The 17,243-nt window shown below is 43.5% G+C and overlaps 1 protein-coding gene across 1 annotated transcript in view; it reads right to left on the minus strand.

Moving 5' to 3' along the window:
- Nucleotides 1-1,392: 1,392 nt before the first annotated feature.
- FRMD6 (FERM domain containing 6) overlaps nt 1,393-17,243 on the minus strand; it is a 60,125-nt gene continuing 44,274 nt past the window's right edge. The window contains exons 5-15 of the mRNA XM_069738935.1: nt 15,226-15,305; nt 13,415-13,491; nt 12,559-12,745; nt 12,151-12,306; nt 9,481-9,546; nt 8,983-9,051; nt 8,514-8,688; nt 5,475-5,810; nt 3,835-3,954; nt 2,508-2,599; nt 1,393-2,411 (exon numbers count right to left, since the gene is read on the minus strand). Of these exons, the coding sequence (XP_069595036.1) occupies nt 2,127-2,411; nt 2,508-2,599; nt 3,835-3,954; nt 5,475-5,810; nt 8,514-8,688; nt 8,983-9,051; nt 9,481-9,546; nt 12,151-12,306; nt 12,559-12,745; nt 13,415-13,491; nt 15,226-15,305 (1,643 nt within the window). The 3' untranslated portion in view covers nt 1,393-2,126. The remainder of the gene's footprint in view (nt 2,412-2,507; nt 2,600-3,834; nt 3,955-5,474; nt 5,811-8,513; nt 8,689-8,982; nt 9,052-9,480; nt 9,547-12,150; nt 12,307-12,558; nt 12,746-13,414; nt 13,492-15,225; nt 15,306-17,243) is intronic.

The raw sequence follows: 17,243 nt of genomic DNA on the forward strand, positions 1-17,243 counted from the left end.
AAGGGGCCCTTAAAAAAACCACTAGACTTGACTACAGAAAATTAAAACTACAGCTAAGCTTAAAAGCATGGTGTGAGTAATTAAGGGGCCATGTACTACCTATCGGTATAATACCCTGGTTATAAGATTACCTGGATGGGCAGTATTAGCCGACATCAGGTATTGATGCGTGGAATGAACTGTTTACACAAGCCATAATTATAATAAAAAATAACTAAAATCCATCAACATGTTTTGTGCTTACTGACGGTTTCCAAGTAACATTTTTTCTGGTTTACTCAGAATTTTAAAAAAAAAAAAAAAAAATCAGGATATTTATTACAGAGTAAGACACATTTACTGCTAATATATACCATCTACATTAAAGGTGAAGTGTCGCTTTAAATTTCAGCCAAGATAATTACCCAATTTTCTTACCAAATTTGACATTGCATATATGGTACAAAGTATAGCGGCTGATGCATAGGTCTAGCGTCATGTCGCAGTCACTGGAACATGTGGATCTTAGCCTTTAGCTGCTGTATGGCGAGAGAGGTAGAGAATACCAAAAAATAACCATGAAAAATATTCCACTTTTTTTCTCCATATTTTTCACAATTTTAAAGAGCTATAAACGAGGAGCAATTCCTGATGTAGAGAAATGCCTTGGCACAGTGACATCGAGTTCTGAGATTGACTCCTGGACCCCTATAAAACAACTTTATACAAAATCCTTTTCTTACAGCAGATTTTTTTCCCCCTAGGTGGCACTGTTGCAATCTCTATGGCTCTAAATGAGCAAAACTTTTGGCACTTTTTTTTTTGTTAGGAGAAATATCCATATGGGAGCAAGGTCAAGTCCTACTACATGTACAACCTGTATAGGGGCCCGAGAGGTAAGAGGGGGCCATTACTATTAAAGAATAGTGCTGCCTGGACTCTATTAGATTGTAGGACGTGACCAAGATTTCGGGGCCAATTCAAGAAAAACTTGTCTGTTGATCGTAGCAAGAAGGAATGAGCGAATCGCCCGAAAATATAATTCGGATAATTCGGATAGATTTCTCTAAAATTCGATTCTGTCCAAATCTAAACTAAAATAAAGGGTTAACAAATGACTCCCACCTTATTTTTACCCATTGCCGGCGGAGCCCCCTGATCCTCCGCACCGGTAATCTGAGCCTTCTGAATGGTCTCAATCATAGATCACAGCGGCGTGAAGGATCGGGAGAGCTGTTATGGCGGCAACATAAGAACAAGTGTCGAAAATATATATATTTTAAGTTATTTTAACCCTATTTCCGAACCTCAAAATAATTCATCAAAATAATGTCTGGATTGACTGCTCCTTTTACTTGCAAAATTAAATTCCGAAAAAATTCAGAGTTGCTTTCATTTTTTTTTTTTTAACTGCTCTAGTAAAGCGGGAGTTATGCTGCGATTATTTGCTTTGGGCAAAAAATAATTTTACTATTAGGCCCATGTTTACACGATATGTTTGAGCTGCAGTCTTTTTTCCAGAAAAAAGGGAAAAAAAATAAAAATCACTGAAAAACAGAAAAATTTCAGCCTTTTGATCTGCGATTCTAGATCGCATAGTGTGAATATGACCAAAGGACACATCCTCACGCTGTTTTTTTTATCACGACTTAGCTATGAAAATGCATCACAACCACATTAATCTGCCCTAATAACTTCCAATCCATGGCTCCAGAGCCAGAATTCTGAGCATTGGGCATCCACTTATCCCCATGCCAGGTTCTGTGTAGGGGTCCAGAACAGTATATGGGCCCCTATAATTAATATTCTTACTAACCCAGTGCCATCCTTTTTACTTACAAAAATACTTTTCACTCTGAGGAATATGAGAAGACCACTCGTCTCCCGCCTCTGTGGCGCAGACGGCGGCTCTTTGGCATATGTGGTGAGTCAACGTTGGCGTGGACACAGTACCCAGTATTGATCTGATACAACACAAAATATTAAGCTGTACACAAAGGAAAGTCCCCTTGGCTTTCATTTTAGTATCAAAATATAAAAAGTATAAAACAAAAAAAAATAAAATAAAAAAGGTAGAAAGATCCAATCTTCCTACAGGATAATGGAGGGGATTGCAGACATCCAGGCCTGGGATATTAGAAGACAGTTCACACTACAAACTCCGGGACTTCATCGTGGGTAAGGTCCAAGGAAAAGTATTTGCTGGCTTTCTTGGCCACGAAGGGCTCCTGCATGGTGACACACTGCTGGGCAAGGCACCCGTTACAGTAAAGGCCTCTGTTGTCTGCGTCGTGGCCGCAGCCGAAGGTGAAGCTCTGGGCAGTGTCCTGGCACAGGCCGTCCATCTGCAGAAAGTCCTTCTGGTACAGGCGGATGTCGTCCAGGCTCAGGCTGTGCCGATCCGTCGAGGTCTTTGGTTTCCTACGAGCAGTCTGGAAAACAATATTGAGTTTAAGGAGACAACCTCATCGCGCATCATCAGATAACCAAGGCTGGATGCAATGAGGCGGGAGGTCGTCATAACTCACCTGTGGCAACGAGTCAATGCTCTGACCTCGGAGCTTCACCACGGTTTCTGAAGAGCTGGAGGTGGACGAGTCTACTTCTTTGACTACTAATCCTACAAAAGAAAAGGCGGGCCCATATTAATAGCACACCAGATTCCTACATCACCATCACGTGACTACTATGGCATCCAGAACAAGAGCCACAGAGAAGAGACGGTCAGACCCCGTGACCCTTGATGTAGGGATCCCAACAGGCGGTCACAGACTAGAGATGCTCAGACGCCTAATGTAGGGATGCCAACAGGCGGTCACAGAGAAGAGATGCTCAGACCCCTGATGTAGGGATCCCAACAGGCAGTCACAGAAGAGATGCTCAGACCTCTGTGACCCTTGATTTAGGGATCCCAACAGGTGGTCACAGGGAAGAGATGCTCAGACCCCTGTGACCCTTGATGTAGAGATCCCAACAGGCAGTCACAGAGAAGAAATGCTCAGACCCCTGATATAGGGTTCTCAACAGGCGGTCACAGAGAAGAGATGCTCAGACCCCTGATGTAGGTATCCCAACAGGCTGTCACAGAAGAGATGCTCAGACCCCTGTGACCCTTGATGTAGGGATGCCAACAGGTGGTCACGGGGAAGAGATGCTCAGACCCCTGATGTAGGGATGCCAACAGGCGGTCACAGAGAAGAGATGCCCAGACCCCTGATGTAGGGATCCCAACAGGCAGTCACAAAAGAGATGCTCAGACCCCTGTGACCCTTGATGTAGAGATCCCAACAGGCAGTCACAGAGAAGAAATGCTCAGACCCCTGATATAGGGTTCTCAACAGGCAGTCACAGAGAAGAGATGCTCAGACTCCTGATGTAGGGATGCTAAAAGGCAGTCACAGAAGATATGCTGAGACCCCTGTGACCCTTGATGTAGGTTTACCAACAGGCAGTCCAAATAAATCAGATGACATTTGCTTGTTCCATTTACTGATTTCAATAGGGGGCGCCATACATATGTGACCGTCGCTTCATCAAAAATGGGGAATGGGCCACCATCTCTTTTTTTTTTTTTCTTCCCTTGTAGCTTTATTTTTATACCACTTCGTAATAAAAGAAGAATTCTTTAACACAATGTAATACATGGTCATGGATAGGTGGCTGCTTTCTCCCAGAAACAGCAGCACATCTGCCCACAGGTTGAGCCTGGTATTGCAGCTCAGCTTCATTTAGTAAAACTAAGGTGTAATTCCTTTCATTTGGCATCGGTGGGACCTAATATGTGAAAGCATTTCAAATGGCGATAGCGAAAGGTAGTGAACCTTACGAAAATAAAGCGGCTTATTGCACACGCACCAGAATATCCATTTGTTTGCTGCGAGACCAACATGTCTTCCGTGATGTAAATACACAGGTCAGGGCTAATATCCAGAGGCAGATCCATGTCCTTCGGGTCATCTACCAGCATCTCGATCTCTGCGAGAAAAATCGCAATAGTTTATTGAACGTACTAACATATTTCAAAGGCTTCTTCCCCACCGAGGAATTTTACATAGAAGACCCCACAGGTTACATAAGTTTGCCAAAAAAAACCCTCTAGTTGGTCACTTACCAGACGTCAGTCTGTCATTCCTTGCCACATTTTGGCTCTGTGCACATGGAGCAAAACACGCACTAGATGGTGCAGATTTTGTTGCAATGGGTGAAATTGCATTGAAAATCTGTAGCATAAACTGACGCAATTTCACATCCACAGCAACGGGCGATTTCAGCTGCAAATTTTCTCTAAGATGGAAAATCCGCACCATCTTAATACCGTTGTGGATTTTGTGAAAAAGTCATCCAAACACTTGGAGAAAAATCTGCCGCATTAATTAAGCATCTGTGCAAAATGTGCAATTTCTGAAACAAATTCCACATCTGTATTTTGCCAATGCTGTATGTAACCCACGGGAACATACCCAAATTGTCTTTTTTTTTTGCCTCTCCAGGGACAGGGGGGATTGGCCAGTTTCCGGCACTTCTAGAAGCAGGTAAATCATGGAAGGGTTAGGAGTCGAATCGGCCTCAAATATTACAAACAAATTTGGATTGCATTCTTTGCAATTGAGTCTTCCGTCTTCTTTCTGGCCAGGTCTTCCAATCACTAGGCACCACAATGTCATGTGGAAGTGACGCACGGCAGTGAAGTTCATTGCGCTCCATGTGACGACATGAGACAGTCAATGTAAGACCAGGCCGAATCAAAGACAGAACATAGTAGAGCCGATTGTGTTAAGTACGGTGAGGGCAGAGGAGAGGCAAGTATAATTTTTTTTCTAACCTTGTCCTGGCTGATTTAATTTATTTACTTTTTTCATGAATTAATTTATTTAATACAATGAACAGGTGAAGGTCACGTTAGCATCATGATGATCGATTTTCAGAAAGATCTGAATGAATCGTGGTAGATTATATTGGCTTATAATGGGGTTTGTCAGGTACCCATGGAAGTTCCTGCATTTTTTTTCTGAATAGAAGTTCTGCACACCAAAAATGGGTAATTTAAAAAACAAAAATAAAAAAAAATGAAATATTACCAGTTTGAGTATCAGTGTAGCTAGGCCAGCACTCACCTGTGACACACTAGTAGTGTATACCACTGATGTGCCTTTCTATGCTTTGTGTGCAAATGACTGTAGTAAAGTGTTTATAGGGCAGTTTAATGTGTCCTAATAAAAGAAATGTACTTTGCCACACAGATATGCTGCCTCTCTTCACAGCAACTTTTGGTAACAACTCATAATCATAGGGTGAAATTATTTTAGTCTTCAATAATCAGTTGATACAAATCAAATTTGCTCCACTCCCCATGACTTGAGCTAATCTACCAAAATCAGATTTTGTGAGATTTACTATACCCCAGTTTGGAGCCAATGTTTTGTTATGTTGTGGCCCATGTTAGAAGTGGATGTGACTGATGTGAAGGAGGTGGCAGGGCTATCAGCGTAGATTACCATCATCTTGCGAGTCATCCTCCAGCCTGTCCTTGCTGGCACTCTCTGCCCCAGAGGTGTGGGAGCTGCTGTAAGAGGTCATGGAGCTGCAGGTTTTCAGCTTGCGGTGCAGTGATGTCCCAGAAAAGCTGTCCTCTCCTCCGATGTCCCTGTGCTTGGTGTCCGCCTCTATCCCTGAGGTGTGCGAGCTGCTGTGGCTGGCCGTGGACTGACGGGAGAGCCTCTTTTGTTTCACGCTCCCTGCACTGCTTCCACTCGCTCTCGACCTCTTCTCCAGCTGATCCATGTCCTGATCCAATGTGTCGCTGATGTAGGACTCCCTGTATTGCTTCTTCTCTGTAAAATCAATAACAATTCTCATTTTATACCATTTTGACAGATTATCTTCAAGTAGGGTTGTAGTAACACCTGCTTAACGTCCCCACTAACTCTGGGGCAACCATAAGAGAGGGTGTCCTATCATCACTCATGGCTGATGGGCAATGGATGGAGGCAGGCACTAAGCTACCAAGTTTTATGAGGTCTTATGTCTGGTGGGACTGTACTTGTCAACTCTCCAACAATGACAAGGAGACTTCCGGAAAAAAAGGACAGGATCTTCCCCCTAAAAGTTGTCAAAAAGCTGTGCACACCACCTCATTCCCAGTTCCTGCACCCCTCTGTTCCCAGGCACTGCAGAAAGTGCTGATGCAGAACGGGGAGGGATCAGTATGTGAACAGGAGTGTGAGGTCTGTGAAAGGGCGGCTTAGGGTCCAGTCTAAGGTCATTAATATGGGGGTCTATAAACATGCGAGGGGTGTGTTCTGGTGTAACTTTTTTTAAGATGTGTTTTTTTGTTTTACAAAGTTTGGCTTTGGGGTCTACATTTTTGGAGGCTCAGATCTTGGGTCCCTATTAGTTTAATGGATCTGCAAGAATCATACATGTACACATCTGTCAAGCATGGAGGTGGAAACATTATGTTTTGGGGGCTTTTGTCTGCTAAGGGCACAGGACTAGTTCACTGCGTCAATGGGAGAATGCATGGAGCCATGTACTGTAAAATCCTGAGTGACAACCTCCTACCCTCTGCCAGGACATTAAAAATGGGTCGTGACTGGGTCTTCCAGCAATGAACCAAAACATACAGCCAAGGCAACAAAGGATTGGCTCAAAAAGAAGCACATTAAGGTCATGGAGTGGCCTAGCCAGTCTCCAGACCTTAATCCCATAGAAAACTTATAGAGGGAGTTGCAGCTCCAAGCTGCCAAGCTACAGCCTCAAAATCTTAATGATTTAGAGATGATCTGCAAAGAGGAGCGGACCAAAATTTATCCTGACATGTGCGCAAACCTCATCATCAACTACAAAAAACATCTGACTGCTATGCTTGCCAACAAGGGTTTTGCCACTAAGTATTAAGTCCTGTTTGCCAGAAGGATCAAATACTTATTTCTCAATGTAAAAATTAACCTACCCTTAAAATTATAGGCTGTTCAGGTCTTCGGGCAAACTTACAAAATCAGCAAGGGATCAAATCATTACTTCCTTCACTGTATATAACCAGAATATACACATACACAGTCCCTACAGTCAAATCCTCTGGCACTGAGGGCCTTGTCTGCATGCAAGGCATCATGAAATCAGAAGATTACCAAAGGATTTGGGGTGGCAATGTAGTGCCCAGTGCCACAAAACTGGATTTGCGTCCAAGGTCAGGGTCTTCCAACAGGACATTCACCCCAAACATACAAGAAGCCTCCAGAAATGGATGGAAACAAAGCACTGGAGAGTTCTGAAGGGGCAGCAATAAGCCTGGATCTAATTCCCATGGATCACCTGTGGAGAGATCTTAAAATTGCTATTGGGAGAAGACGCCTTCACATGTAAGACACCGGAAGCAGTTTGCAAAAGAAGAGAGTAGTGAATTCCAGCTGAGAGGTGTAAGAAGCCTGTAGATGGTTATAGGAAGCGATTGATTGCAGTTATTTATTCCAAAGGGCATGACCAAATATTAAGTTGATGGCGCCAACAATTTTGCCTGGCTTATTTTTGGGGTTTTGTGTGAAATTATGTTCAATTTGCTTTTTTCCTGTTTTTTTTTTTCTTCCGTTGTTCCAATGCACACAAAGGAAATAAACATGTGTATAACAAAACATGAGGAATTGCTAGAAATTTCTGGGAGAAATACTTCATTTTCTGGAACAATTTTTAGGGTGTTAATACTTTTGGCGATGACCATATGTGTGTTAAAAAAAAGGTCTTGCACTTAATCTGTAAGAGTTTAGGGGTCTAGTCAGGGATCTATACATTTTTAAGGGTCTGGAAGTATTTAGGGGGTATGGTCTGGTGTCTGTATGCGTTTAGAGGGGGGCAGATGTAGAGTCTGTATTTGTTTAGGTAGCCTAGACTTCATTAGGTGTCTGGCCTGAAGACTGCATGTGTTTAAGGGGTCTCTTCTGCGCTTTATATATGTGTTCGAAGGGGTATAGCCTTAATTAGTGTTTGTGTTCTGGTGTCTGCATATGTTTGGAGTGTTATGTATTTAGATGGTCTGCTGTGTAATCTGTATTCACTTTCCGTGTGTGCTAAAATGCTTTCATGCATCACTAGCGATCCAAATGGTGCTTTCTGGCCTGACCCCAATAAATGGTCTGGCGGTGCGATGTGGATGCTGCTTTCTATTCCTCCCTCTGGAATCCTTCCCATATCCCTTCATATAAGTTATAACGTATGATAGAGAGCCTCTTTAATATGGCATAATGGGGAATATGGACGTCAAAAAGCGAGAAACCCAACTCTGCACTCCCTTCCATGGGCAGATACCAACAGCAGATTGGATGGTCCAGATCGTGGATGTATGCTAGGGATCCCTGGGGAAAGCGTCCCTGACACTAGAGGAGATGTTGAGAAGGAAACAACCCCTTTAACCAGGGGCCCAGAGCTGTAACCGCACAGTTATCATTCAGAACCAGATAATATAATCATAAGCTCTAATGAGCAGCGGTACGACATGAGCCGGGGCCGCTTATCCTGAGCCGGTGGTTGGTCCGTCTCACCCTCGTTTTCCTCCAGTCTCTGGACTTGTCTCAGGACCGGCTGGAGATTCATGTATAATCGATGACTATTGCTGAGCAGCTGCAGCAGGTGCCGAGAGCGCGCAGAGCAGCCCGTGTAGTACATCAATTTCCTGGCCGAGGGTAAACCGTCCGGCAGAATCTCAAACTTCTTTCCCTGTGAAGTATCAGACACGTCACATAGTTACAATGTATCACCGTAACCACGGAAACGATTGTTCTCACACACCCCCCACACCCCCCACAATGTGGCACCAGGTCCTGAGTGCAGTTACATCACAGGTGGGGGAGGCGCAGTGTGAGCAGGTACGTCCTCATTAAGTTGTCATGAGCTGTAATCCCGCCGTCGTGTTGTGCTGACAGCGCCTTTGTCGGGGGGAGCGCAGCCTTCATACATAATGGATGATCCCGCTGGCTCGTTACATTACACATCCAGCTGCCGTTTACTCACCACAAACACTAACTTTCCTACGTTAGTCCAGGGGAAGTCATAGAGAAGCTGCTTCTCATCGCCCAGGCTCTAGAAAATGATAGAAACGCCAACTTAATAAGAATCTACACATCACAGTGATATGTCCTGAAATACTCTGCGCTGTGGACACTATCGCCTTGCTATCACTTTGTGTTTCTCCATTCATCCCAGTCACATAACTGCACAAGTCTCCCTACAAAGTCCCCATACACCTACACTGAAGTACGTACATTCATTTTCTAAAATACTCTGTGCTGCTGGAAACCCTGCCTTAAGTACCTGTGTATGATTTCCTCCTTCCCTCTATAGCTTCCATCCTTGGCACACACAGCCCAGTCCTCTCTATCTTATTGATATGAGTGGACAAGTATGCTTCTCTCCTGAAATACTCTGTGCTGCTATCATCCCCATAATCTTCAAAACTGAATTTTACATCGGGCTTTCAACACATGCGCTTATATCTGGAGCAATACTGACCTGGAAGATTTGGATTCCTCTTAACGTAAGTCCAAGAATCAATGAGGCGTCCACCTCCCTCTTATCCTAAAATGTAAGAATTTAGCAAATTTAGCCAAGTACAAGGGAATCACTGGAATCATGTACAATAGAAATGTCTGCGGTTTACCACGGATTTAAGTTACAGATATGATATCTGCAGATGGTTTACGTACAGTTAAGTCCATATATATTTGGACAGATACATTTTTCTAACTTTGGTTATAGACATTACCACAATCAATTTTAAACAAAATAATTCAGATGCAGTTGAAGTTCAGACTTTCAGCTTTCATTTGAGGGTATCCACATTAAAATTGGATGAAGGGTTTAGGAGTTTCAGCTCCTTAACATGTGCCACCCTGTTTTTAAAGGGACCAAAAGTAATTGGACAGATTCAATAATTTTAAATAAAAATTTTCATTTCTAGTACTTGGTTGAAAACCCTTTGTTGGCAATGACTGCCTGAAGTCTTGAACTCATGGACATCACCAGACGCTGTGTTTCCTCCTTTTTGATGCTCTGCCAGGCCTCCACTGCGGTGGTTTTCAGTTGCTGTTTGTTTGGGGCCTTTCTGTCTGAAGTTTAGTCTTTAACAAGTGAAATGCATGCTCAATTGGGTTGAGATCAGGTAACTGACTTGGCCATTCAAGAATATTCCACTTCTTTGCTTTAATAAACTCCTGGGTTGCTTTGGCTTTATGTTTTGGGTCATTGTTCATCTGTAGTATGAAACGACGACCAATCAGTTTGGCTGCATTTGGCTGGATCTGAGCACACAGTATGGCTCTGAATACCTCAGAATTCATTTGGCTGTTTCGGTCCTGTGTCACATCATCAATAAACACTAGTGACCCAGTGCCACTGGCAGCCATGCATGCCCAAGCCATCACACTGCCTCCGCCGTGTTTTACAGATTATGTGGAATGCTTTGGATCATGAGCTGTACCACACCTTCGCCATACTTTTCTCTTTCCATCATTCTGGTAGAGGTTGATCTTGGTTTCATCTGTCCAAAGAATGTTCTTCCAGAACTGTGGTGGCTTTTTTAGATTTTTTTTAGCAAAAGTCCAGTCTAGCCTTTTTATTCTTGATGCTTATGAGTGGCTTGCACCGTGCAGTGAACCCTCTGTATTTACTTTCATGCAGTCTTCTCTTTATGGTAGATTTGGATATTGATACGCCGACCTCCTGGAGAGTGTTGTTCACTTGGTTGGCTGTTGTGAAGGGGTTTCTCTTCACCATGGAGATTATTCTGTGATCATCCACCACTGTTGTCTTCCGTGGGCGCCCAGGTCTTTTTGCATTGATGAGTTCACCAGTGCTTTCTTTCTTTCTTTCTCAGGATGCACCAAACTGTAGATTTTGCCACTCCTAATATTGTAGCAATTTCTCGGATGGGTTTTTTCTGTTTTCGCAGTTTAAGGATGGCTTGTTTCACCTGCATGGAGAGCTCCTTTGACCGCATGTTTACTTCACAGCAAAACCTTCCAAATGCAGGCACCACACCTCAAATCAACTCCAGGCCTTTTATCTGCTTAATTGAGAATGACATAACGAAGGGATTGCCCACACCTGTCCATGAAATAGCCTTGGAGTCAATTGTCCAATTACTTTTGCTCCATTTAAAAACAGGGTGGCACATGTTAAGGAGCTGAAACTCCTAAACCCTCCATCCAATTTTAATGTGGATACCCTCAAATGAAAGCTGAAAGTCTGAACTTCAACTGCATCTGAATTGTTTTGTTTAAAATTCATTGTGGTAATGTCTATAACCAAAATTAGAAAAATGCTGTCTCTGTCCAAATAATAATAATAATAATAATAATAATAATCTTTATTTTTATATAGCGCTAACATATTCCGCAGCGCTTTACAGTTTGCACACACATTATCATCGCTGTCCCTGATGGGGCTCACAATCTAAATTTCCTATCAGTAGGTCTTTGGAAATGTGGGAGGAAACCGGAGTGCCCGGAGGAAACCCACGCAAACACGGAGAGAACATACAAACTCTTTGCAGATGTTGTCCTGGGTGGGATTAGAACCCAGCGCTGCAAGGCTGCTGTGCTAACCACTGCGCCACCGTGCTGCCCATATGGACTTAACTGTATGTGTCCTCATGACAACACTTTCTGCCTCATAATCAGTTCACCCTTTAGTGTGAGCATTATCTCTGTACTGTGACATCACTGTGTGCATTATCCTTGTACTGTGACATCACTGTGTGCATTATCCCTGTACTGTGACATCACTGTGTGCATTATCCCTGTACTGTGACATCACTGTGTGCATTATCCCTGTACTGTGACATCACTGTGTGCATTATCCCTGTACTGTGACATCACTGTGTGCATTATCCCTGTACTGTGACATCACTGTGTGCATTATCCCTGTACTGTGACATCACTGTGTGTATTATCCCGGTACTGTGACATCAGTGTGTGTATTATCCCTGTACTGTGCCATCCCTGTGTATTATCCCTGTACTCTGACATCACTGTGTGCATAGTTTCTGTATTGCGTATTGGCATCCTTGTTTAAATAAACTTCAGGGACACTATGGCAATTGCACTGCATGTAATTCTCTCCTACAAAAATCTAACATGGCCTATGCATGTGTTTTTCTAGGTGTGAACAGCTGTCGCTCACCTTGTACAGCCTGTAGTAATGGACAGCGACGTCCTCCAGTCTCGCTGCCTCCTTAATATACATCAGATGTGCTTCCGATACGTTCAGTGCAAATTGGTCGCGGTGGATATTGGGAATGTGCTTTAATATATAATCTCTCCCCCTCTTTTTAATTACCTGCAGAAACGTGAAACCAGAAAGAGCGGCTACAAAAAGTGTCTCTCATGGAAGACCCAGAACATCCATATGGTACACGATTCAGCGAGAATGATGCAATCCTTCCTTTGCCCTGCGGGGGTGCTGCAGGCAAACTGAACACTTTCTTACAGAGAATATGAAAATTAGCGAAATCGATCAGTCTAAAAATATTGAACTACATCCTTAATTACTAAAAACCAAGTGCCAAAAATTGGAAACAGTAAGTCTTACCCAAGGAGGGAAGTAGGCTTCTGGTTCAAAGTACTTTCCATAGTGCTTGTTCCTTTTGAAGTTACCCAGGTCGGCTTGTAGGGCGAAGGCGGCCAGCAGAAAGTAAGCCTCCTCCCTCGTTGTGCTCCGGGATAGTAAGACTTGTTTCCTTAGATGGCAGTAGTAATAGTACCGCGCCGTTCTGTCACTAGAGGGCGACACCATAACCAAATGTAATAAGCTACTTTTCCACATCCCCGACCCCTGGACTCTGCTGAGCCACCCTCTCATAATACAAGTGAGATCCACTGTGCAAACAGCTCCTCATATCTCAGCTTCCAGCATGTGGCTGGATGTAGGATCATGTTTTTAGTGACTGTAATACATTGATTTCAATCTTTTTATCTTTCTCCTTTGGAATTTTTACATTTTCTGTATCTCATTTATTTGATGGGATCCAGATGCTGAAACTGGCGCCTAAATAACAAAGCAGCCATTGTGACTGCACCGCACCCAGGACACATCTGCATGTGTGTAACTGATCAGAAGAGGCCTTATCGTGCCATCAGTCTAAGGGCACACATTATCCTGAGCAGAAAGCGCCTACAAAAAGTCTCCCTCGCTCTTCAGGACCCTGCATGTCCACAAATACTCCAATCATTTCAATGGAGGTTGTGTAATACTTAATCTCTCCTGTGGAGGCGCTGCAGGAAAATTCATACAGATGATAGGCAGAGGTCCCAGCAGCAGGACACCCTGTGATCAGCTTTTTATTCTGTGACCCTTTCAACAAAAATGAATTATACAAAGTTGTGGGACACTTAAAAACAATTTAGGTTTTCAATAGAGAAAACTATGATATAACGGGGGCTCGTACCTTATTAATCGGCCGTTCTCCACATAGTACTGAACTCGGAAATGAATGATCATCGGAGGGCCGAACTGGTCAATACCCTGGAAGAGAAGGATCATCATGATCATCAGCGCTGCACAGGAGTACGTTCTGAATGCTGTGCACAGATTTCTTGCACTGAATGCCCTCATGTAATAAAAACATTAGCATCATTAATGATGGGGTGCATATACATACTGTATATACACTCTGGGCTACCGGGGCATCATTGTGGCTGGTGGTGTTATGGGCGCACTTACTGCCCTCAATGTGGGCACCTCGGTCATTTGTGCTACCGGGGTACCGTGGTAGTCACGGTTACTGTGGTATAGCTGTCAAGCTTGTAGCTACAATGGCTGGCAAAGTTATAAGCCAATGTTAGGGCACCATGGCTGTCAATGTTTGGGACACAGTAGCTGTCATGGCTATGGGCCATATTGGCTGTTTGTGGCACCATGGCTGTCAATGTTTGGACCACCATTGTTGTCAGGGTTATGGGTCACAGTGACAGTCAATGTTTGGGGCACCGTGGTGCTTAATTTTTGGGAAACCGTGGCTCTCTCCGCTTTGACTGTGGCTCTAGATGTTATTAGTAGATGGCTCCAGTCCATGAACCACGGGGATCCCAAAACAGGACCCACTTTGACTCTCTTACCTATAGCATTATGAGGGCCTCATTGTTCATCACGATACTACGGGCAGCAAGCTTCGGCCTAGTAACAGGACCAAAATCTGACAATTGTGTGACAAGACAGCAACGTCCGCATGCCGAGAGGCCGACAGCTGATCTCACACTTGTGATTCATTCCCACGGGTGGTGACAGTTGGCGCGGACTCCATTCTCTGCTAGTAATGGGACAATGTGAAACCGGACGCCCGCGCGTTAAACGACTCCAGGATTAATAAGATCCAAGTGTTTCTAATGTATGTGGCCTGTAAATCACACGGCTCCTCACACAATTATACCCGGCCTGCGGGATCACGGGCATTTCTCCCTTATATAAGCGGAGCAGTTATGTTATGGGGCTTCGGGTACAATCACAGCACATACAATGTCATGAGCCGAGGAAGTAAGCGCTGGTGATCGGCCTGATTCACCATGGGATCCAGAGATCTAGTAACACTTTGGTGCTTCAGTATATGGTGCAAATCACAGTCTCCCCTACAACCCTGCTTATGACTTTGGTGAAACAGGAGGAACCCTAGGATGTCAGAGACGGAAGCCTTCATGAGGCCCTGGCTGCACCTGTAACCCATCAGCACCTCGCCATCTCAACTCTGGGGTTGGTCAATGGGTGCCCAACCTCAAGCAAGCCATTGATTGACAAAACCATTTAACTGGTTGAACGGAAGCAATCTGTGCTCATTTAGGTCGCTGCTGGTAAAATACAGCTGGCATCTGATGTGTAAGGAGTGGACTAGGCACCTGAGCCTGCTCCATGCAACTTGTGATGAAAAATGTCACAAGTTATTAAGGGGTTAAATACCTGTCCTGCCTGCAGTGCTTAGTGGGAAGGGGTATGCCCATCTTATCTCTGGATGGAGAATGCTTTGTTGGGAGCTGCACAGCGCCCTCCTTCGCCTGCATCGGTGCCCACATGTCAAGCTCCCCAGTCTACAGATGGCCACAGCCACACAAATGTTGCCCCAGTCACTTTCTAGAGCAGGCGGACTATATATACACAAAGCCATCTGACGTCAGGATGAAATACGTCTCCTCCGGATTATGCCAACGGCAACATTCCCCAGGATCCCCGGCCAAGAAAAGCACAAACACCCACCATCATCTGACTTACTTTACTGGCCTCCTTCTTCCACTCCTTGGGACAGTACTTATAAAGCTTCTGGGAAAGTTCCATGTACACATGTTCATTGTCTGCATCGAGAGAAAGACCAAGATTGAGGAAATAAATAGGAAGCAGAAAAGAAGAATACAAAATAAAAGTATAATAAATGTTATAAGTCACAATACATAGTAACATAGTAACATAGTTAGTAAGGCCGAAAAAAGACATTTGTCCATCCAGTTCAGCCTATATTCCGTCATAATAAATCCCCAGATCTACGTCCTTTTACAGAACCTAATAATTGTATGATACAATATTGTTCTGCTCCAGGAAGACATCCAGGCCTCTCTTGAACCCCTCGACAATAATCAGCACAGACTAAATCACTACCAATAAATACAATGATAAAATGATAAGACAAAACATCGCATAGCTCCTGCTGTTGTAATTGTGATCCCATAAACTATTTCAAATACAGGAATATTATATATGTGAGTGTAAAATACATTTTTATTTCCTTTGCGTGTAATGAACAACAACAAAAACAGATTAAGGCTGTGTGCACACGTTGCGGTTTTTTCGCGGTTTTTCCCGATAAAAACGCTATAAAACCGCAAAAAAAACGCATACAATAAGCATCCCATCATTTAGAATGAATTCCGCATGTTTTGTGCACATGATGCGTTTTTTTCCGCGAAAAAAAACACATCGCGGCAAAAAACGCAGCATGTTCATTAATTTTCCGTTTTTTTTGCGGATTTCCCACTCCAAAATGCATTGGGAAGTGTCCGGCAAAAACGCGGCAAAAAAAACGCATGCGGATTTCTTGCAGAAAATGTCCGGAATTCTCAGGAATTTTCTGCAAGAAATCCTGAACGTGTGCACATAGCCTAAATAAAAAGGCAAATTGGACATAATTTCACACAAAACCACAAAAACGGTCTGGACTAAATTAACTGGCAACTTTCCAAAATTGTAGTTAAACAACTTTGTGTCACGCATAGGCTGCCTGTTCAAATTCAGCAGTGGCAAGTAACAGGTGTAGGCAATATGAAAATCATGCCTGAAACCAGATAAAAAGGAGAAACGTTGACTCAATCTTTGCATTGTGTGTCTGTGTGTACCACGCTAAGCATGGAGAACAGAAAGAGAAGAGAACTGTCTGAGGACTTGTAACCTTCAGAATGTTGATATTGTTCAACAATTTTAGTTCAAGTCCATGGTGAAGAATCAACAAAAAGTGGAACAATTGTGAAGTTGAACAAAATTTATTAGTTATTTTAATTTTTTGTGGAAAATCAAAAACTGAAAAGTGGGGCATGCAATATTATTCGGCCCCTTTAACTTAATACTTTGTTGCGCCACCTTTTGCTGCGATTACAACTGCAAGTCGCTTGGGGTAAGTATCAGTTTTGTACATCGAGAGACTGAAATTCTTGCCCATTCTTCCTTGGCAAACAGCTCGAGCTCAGTGAGGTTTGATGGAGATCATTTATGAACAGCAGTTTTCAGCTCTTTCTACAGATTCTCGATTGGATTGAAGTCTGGACTTTGACTTGGCCATTCTAACACCTGGATACGTTTATTTGTGAACCATTCCATTGTAGATTTTGCTTTATGTTTAGGATCATTGTCTTGCTGGAAGACAAATCTCCATCCCTGTCTCAGGTCTTTTGCAGACTCCAACAGGTTTTCTTCAAGAATGGTCCTGTATTTGGCTCCATCCATCTTCCCATCAATTTTAACCATCTTCCCTGTCGAAGAAAAGCAGGCCCAAACCATGATGCTTCCACCACCATGTTTGACAGTGGGGATGGTGTGTTCAGGGTGATGAGCTGGGTTGCCTTTACGCCAAACATGTCGTTTGGCATTGTTGCCAAAAAGTTCGATTTTGATTTCATCTGACCAAAGCACCTTCTTCCACACGTTTGGTGTGTCTCCCAGGTGGCTTGTTGCAAACTTTAAACAACACTTTTTATGGATATCTTTGAGAAATGGCTTTCTTCTTGCCACTCCTCCATAAAGGC

This window comes from Ranitomeya imitator, chromosome 1 (assembly GCF_032444005.1).
Source record: "Ranitomeya imitator isolate aRanImi1 chromosome 1, aRanImi1.pri, whole genome shotgun sequence".
NCBI lineage: Eukaryota > Metazoa > Chordata > Amphibia > Anura > Dendrobatidae > Ranitomeya > Ranitomeya imitator.